This window comes from Lipotes vexillifer, unplaced genomic scaffold (assembly GCF_000442215.2).
Source record: "Lipotes vexillifer unplaced genomic scaffold, Lipotes_vexillifer_v1.1 scaffold935, whole genome shotgun sequence".
Classification (NCBI taxonomy): domain Eukaryota; kingdom Metazoa; phylum Chordata; class Mammalia; order Artiodactyla; family Lipotidae; genus Lipotes; species Lipotes vexillifer.
Window position 1 is genome coordinate 2,029,652 of NW_006777895.1, and position 6,501 is coordinate 2,036,152.

General features: G+C 36.7%; 1 protein-coding gene across 1 annotated transcript in view; it reads left to right on the forward strand.

The window, feature by feature from the left end:
• ARID1B (AT-rich interaction domain 1B) overlaps positions 1 to 6,501 on the forward strand; it is a 420,200-nt gene that overhangs the window by 127,961 nt on the left and 285,738 nt on the right. Inside the window, exon 4 of the mRNA XM_007451356.1 lies at positions 369 to 497. Coding sequence (XP_007451418.1) covers positions 369 to 497 — 129 coding nt within the window. The remainder of the gene's footprint in view (positions 1 to 368; positions 498 to 6,501) is intronic.

The following is a 6,501-nucleotide window of genomic DNA, read 5'->3' on the forward strand; positions in this document are numbered from 1 at the left end:
AACCCGTGTCCCCTGCATCAGCAGGCGGACTCTCAACCACTGCGCCACCAGGGAAGCCCACAGAAACAATTTTTTGACGTCAGTATTAGGAGCTCCCCCCAACCCCGCCACTGGATTTTTGTGAAATTATCAATTTTTGATGTCTGATAATTTAACTCTGCTTCAAAAAATACTTTGTCTTTTGTCTTCATTGATAGTATGTGAGTAGAAGGCAGTATGCCAGTTTATCTAATGGGGAGAATATTAAAAATATCGAATTCAATTGCTTAGCAAAGAACCCACTTCCTGTTGCTGAATTGAAACCATATTTGATTTCGCTGAATGGCACGTCTTGACTTTCTCACTTGCCCCGCTTGACTTCGTGACAGGTGCCGCCTCAGTATGGCCAGCCAGGTGTGAGCGGTTACTGCCAGCAGGGCCAGCAGCCTTACTACAGCCAGCAGCCGCAGGCGCAGTATCTGCCGTCCCAGCCCCAGCAGAGGTACCAGCCGCAGCAGGTGAGCACAGTCCTGGTCCCCAGGCCTCTGTTCTGAGATGTCTTCCTGGCCCATTGAAAACATTTCTGTTCTCGGTGGGAAAATTGAAGTTTTGAGAAAATGCAGAACTATAACCTAAACTCTTTGTTTACGAATGGATGTTTGAGATGGAAGGGTGGGAAGAATGACTAGTTTAATAGCTTCTTACATTACTGGTCAGTGACAGCAGAAAATGTCAGTCATTTCATGTTCTTTGTCATTTGTGTTCTGAATCTTTCCAGAAAGTACTCTGTCACTCCGTTGAGGCTTATTCAGGAAAATGGTTTTATCGATCATTTAATCTTTCTAGTTGGCACATACATGGTGTTTTTATGTTGAGCCTTCTTTTGATTTGTTTTTGTTTTGATGGTAAGTGCTACTGGGTCAAAACATTGTTGCCTTTGGCAGTGTTATTCTTCCTAAACTAGCTTATAGACAGATAATCACTTCAATTACAATATATTAAAATACTAAAGGGAATCATGTACTTTTAAGTATGTTAAACACTTTCTAGTTTAAATTAGCCTCATTAAATACTCTTTTAGGTTATTGGGCTATGTATTTCAGCTTACATGATCTGTAGAAAAATAGTACATATGCGTTTGGTACAGTGATTCAGTTTCATCTTGTTTTAGAGATTGTCGCTGAGTGATATTCAGAGGTATCATGAGCTCAGGACCTGTACTCTGAATTCAAATAGAGCTTTCATAGCACTTTCAGTCATAAGCATCAAAATGTAACTTTGCCTTTTATATTTTCCTCTCTTCTTTCGTTTTTGTGGGTTAGGGGTGATGAAGAGAGGGGAAGGCAGTGACATTGACTATTCAGTTTTTAAAGTGCTACTTACACAGCTTGGAGAGATTGTTGATGCTAAGCAAAATACATAAATATCTGAAGCTTAATTTTAATAAATTCAGCCGATTTCTTAAGTATTTTCTTGGGTTCTTTGGAGTCTTTTCCCATGTGACTTTTATTTGAGTTCCAAAAAGAGTTTATGACTTCAAAGAAAACATGTTAAAACAACAGCTGAGATTGAAGATCTGTAGAATCTTGCTTTTTGCATATATGTTTTCAAAATTTTGGTTTTATATAAAGCAATTTATAGAGGTAGGAATGTACATTATTTCAAAGTTATTTAGTCTGGTCTTTTATTAAAATGTGGGAAAATTAAATAGCCTTTCAATACCGTTTCTTTTTAAGTGAGAGAGACTGGTATCTGGGTTTATGATATATAAAGTTACAGGCTTTTTCATGGGCTTTCAGAGCCTTATTGAACTTCTCTGAAGACAGAATGTTTTGTCATGTCATCAGAGTTTAAGAAGGACTCAGTAGAGATATTATATTACTCATTTTCCTTCAGTGAGCTAAAACGAATCTCTGATTGTAAAACCAGTTTGATTAAGGATTCTGAGTGCCTGTCATTTCCTTCAAGACCAAGTTCAAAATTTACTTCCTTTATGAAGCATTCACTGATGACTCCTTCCACATGGCAATTAGTTATTTAATATCCTTCATATTTAAATATTTAAAGCGTACTACAGGTAAAATCTTATTTTAATGAATACTATTTTAATGTGCTTAGTTTAGGTCTATTTTATGCTTTGAACGACACTGCTGTTATTTTATTGACTTGAATACAATAAATTATATGTCAGGAAATACTATATAAAAATGATTCCTGGGCTCCCCTGGTGGCGCAGTGCTTGAGAGTCCGCCTGCCGTTGCAGGAGACGCGGGTTCGTGCCCCGTTTCGGGAGGATCCCACATGCCGCGGAGCGGCTGGGCCCGTGAGCCGTGCCCGCTGAGCCTGCGCGTCCGGAGCCTGTGCTCCGCAAATGGGAGAGGCCACAACAGTGAGAGGCCCGCATAACGCAAGAAAAAAAAAAAAAAAAAAATGATTCCTTAATGTAAATACTGTCATCTTTTTGTATATTCTGAGGCAAAACAAATATTTCTCAAAGTATATTGGAAATTTTTTCTTGTTTTCATACTCCCTAACTATAGAATGTCTAAATATTTTTTAAGTTTAAGTTTCAGTAAACTCTTCTGGGACAAAGAAATGGAAATCAGAGACATTTAGGTAGCCTGAGACATTTAGGTAGCCTAATCAGAGGGTCTGGTTTGACAGGAACCGTTTTACTTTTTAGGGAATTTGATGTTCAGATAGATTTGGAAAGTTTATCTAGGAAATGAGATCTAGCATTTTAGATATAGTTAGCACCTCCAAAACCAGAATAATCCCCCCCAAATCTATCCCAAAACAAAGTAAAAATAACCACTAGAATATTTTCAAAATCAAGCCAAATTTTAGTAAGAATTTATAATGCTGAATTCACATGCATTTAAAAAACAAAGGAGCTCAACTGTATTTACTGTAAGAAGCCAGTGTTTCGTAACAGACAGAACATTCCTTCCTGTAGACTTTCCTTTTGTTCCCAGATATAGCATACACAGTCTGTTGATTTTTGTATTAGGAGATAATCAGCAAGTATGACTTTGTGTCTCTTGTTAATGTGGTTGATACAAAAGGTAATTTTAGGGTTCCATTAAGATACCCCACTTTGTGTCTTTAACATTTTTTAATGTGTAATGTTTTGGATCATCAATACATTCATATGGTTCAAAAATTAACAAGTACAAGGAAAGGGCACAGATTCCAGTCTCCACCATAGTTCCTCTTGCCTAGCTCACCATCCTCCTCACCCTTTGCTAGATAACCACTTCATTAGTTTATTGTACGTTTCTTTATATAAAGAAGCAAAATACCATATTTTAATTGTTAGCTCTATTTTTACACAAATGTTGGTACACTATACCATACTGTAAACATTCTTCTGTTCTTTGTCATTCCCCCTTCCCTACCCACTTAAATATATTTTCTGTGGTTCTTTCCAAAGGAGGACATAAAGCAATCCTCCATTCTTTTTTATAGCTTCATTCCATTTTATGGACATATCATAATGTATTTAACCAGTTCTCTTTTGATGGGCATTTAGATTATTTTTAGTTATTTGCAATTCAAACAGTACTGCCATGATGCTCTGTATATGTGTCATTTCGTAAATGTCCAAGTGTATGTGTAGGATAAATTCCTGGCTGTGTCAGTGGGTATATGCAGTTGTAATTCTGGTAAATATTGCTAGATTGTTCCCCTTAGGGGTTGTGCCAGTTTATACTCCCACCATCGATGTGTGAGAGTACCTACCATGTGCCAGTAGCATGGTTTTAAGAAGCTTCTGGATTTTTACCAATCTGATAACGTAGTTTTAATTTATATTTTTCTTGTTATGAGTGATTTTGAACATCTTATATATTTAAAAATGTTCACATTTCCTTTTTTCCTGGACTGTCAGTTCATATCTTTTTATCTTGAAATTTTCTGTTCAGTTGTTTGTCTCTGAAAAATTGATTTATATAATAAAAACTAGGTATATTAGGGAGACTAGACCTCTGTCCATGATATGAATTACTCACTTCCCCATCTTATGATTTGTCTTTTGACATTAATTGTGGTACCTTTTTTTTGTCATGCAGAAGGGCTTTTTGAATTTAAAAAAATGTTTATGTAGTCAGAATTAGCGGTCTTTTATGATATCTGGATTTTATTTTTAGTGAGATTATGAACCTTCCATACTCTGAAGTTACAAAGGAACTGTCCCCTGTTATCTTGTAGTATTTTCATAGAGTAATTTCTACATTTCACTTATCCTAATCTATGGAGAGAGGTATGATCCAACATAATTTTTTTTTCTCTAGATGACCACTTGGTTAAGTAACTTTTCTTGTATTAGGTCTCGCCAGAGAACTAGCCTATTGGTTAGGATAAAGATATTTATTTTAAGGAATTGACTCAGATATTTATGGAAGCTGGAAAGTCCAAAATCTAGTGTAGACCAGCAGGCTGAGACCCAGGAGAGCTGATGGTGAAGATGAAGCCTGACGGCAGTCTGTTGGAGAGCTGCCTCTTGCTTGGGGGGCTGGTCTTTTTGTTCTATTTAGGCCTTCAACTGATTTGATGAGGCCCACCCACATTATGGAGGGTAATCTACTTTACTCAAGGTCACTGATTTAAATGTTAATTTCATCCCCAAATACTCTCCAACTTGACACATAAAATTAACCATTACTGTTATCTTTCCTTTTAAACTTCTGAAACTTTCCTTTAGGTACAGTGTTTGAGCTTATTCTGGGACTTTTATTCTTCTCCATTGGTCCTTCTGTTAGTGTGCCGGTACTGTACTGTTTTTATCATTTTTTAATATCTGGTAGGGTTAATACATCTTCATTACTCTTTTCAGAGCTCTCTTGGCGATTTGTGTTTGCTTATTTTTCATATAAACTTTTCATTTTTTACCATGCTTTTTCCTAAGAATTTTGTCTTTTTTGTTGTTATTATAATGGGATTTTTTTTCATTGTACCTTTTTTGTTTTATGTGAAATAGGTGATACTTACAAAATAATAAGAGTTAAAAAAAAAAAAGTACCTCATTTGAACAATTAGCAACACACTTGTAATAAAACGAGCTGGGTTTACTTGGCTTGGGTTACTAGGGGCCAGGGAGAACACGCCCCTGCGGAGCCTCACGGAAGGTGTGGAGTTGGGAGGTTTATAGGGTTGGGGTGTGTGCTGGATGGTTCTAAGAGGTATCAGGGGAGCGAGGGTCAGTCTGGACTGGCTACTTCAAAGAAGCTGTGAGCATTTGGTGATTAGGTGTCTTAATTTTGAGCCATGAGGCAGGACTTAAGTGTGTCCGGGCTTTGTCATTGGTAAAGAAGCACCAGTCGCTTAGAGAAAGACAATGTTAGTAAAGAAGAGGCAGATGTTTAGTCATTTTTATCGTCAAAAAGTGGCCTTGTCCAAATCTGCTTTCAGCACCGCTTATGTGCTATGGGTGGTGCTCCGGTCTGCTTGTTCTCAGGGCTGATTTTCCTTTTCTGCTCACATTCCTACCCCACTGTCCCTCCTCTTCCTGAATGACTTCTCTCTCCATTTCTTCATTTGTTTAGATAGTTTTAAATTTCTTTTATAATATTCTTCAAAAAGAACTGTTGTACTTTTTGGTTAGAGTTATTCCTATATACCTTATATTTTTGTTGGTATTGTAAACATAGATTTTATATTTTTATTATATTACATTTTCTCATTGTTTCAGGTATATACAAATATAATGAACTTGGTATATTAAATTTTATTGTACATTGACCCTTTTAAGTTCTTGTGAATTCTACTAACTCTAATCATTTGTAGATTCTCTTAGGTTTTCCAAATTTTGTTTTTTCAATTGCTTAAAAAAAAACCCACTCCCATCTCCCCTTCTTTTGTCCTTCTTAAGACAGTTTCTTCAATGCATTATTTGAAAGGACTGTCTGTTTTTGTATTATCTCTGATTTAAAAGAAGGCTTTCAGCATTTCATCATTAAATATAATGTTTACTCTTTTTTCTTTTCTTTTCTTTGTAGCTGCCCATTGTTGGATAAGGAAGTTCCCTTCTTTTTCTAGGTTGCTAAGAATTTATCATGAATGGATGCTGAATTTTATCTTATGTGTTATTTTGTGTGTCTTTTGGGATGACCACTTTGTTTTTCCTCTTGTAATCTGTTACTGGGGTATATTACATTTTTTTTAAGTATTCTGCCAAACACACATTCTAGAATAAACCTAGCCTCGTGACATATTCTCTTTTTGCACATCACTGAATTCAGTCTGCTGACGTTTATTTAGGTTTCTTGAATCACTGTTCATAAAAGGGATTGGACTATAATTATCCTCGTGCGGTTTTGATATCTGTGTTACAAAGTTTTGCAGAATGAGTTAGACACTAGTGTCGCCCCCCCTGCCACACACACACACCTTTTTAAAATTTTTGGCCACACTGCTGCGTGACTTGCGGGATCTCAGTTCCCCTACCAGGGATTGAACCCAGGCCACGGCAGTGAAAGCCCAGAATCCTAACCACTAGGCCACCAGGGAACTCCCAAACTAGTC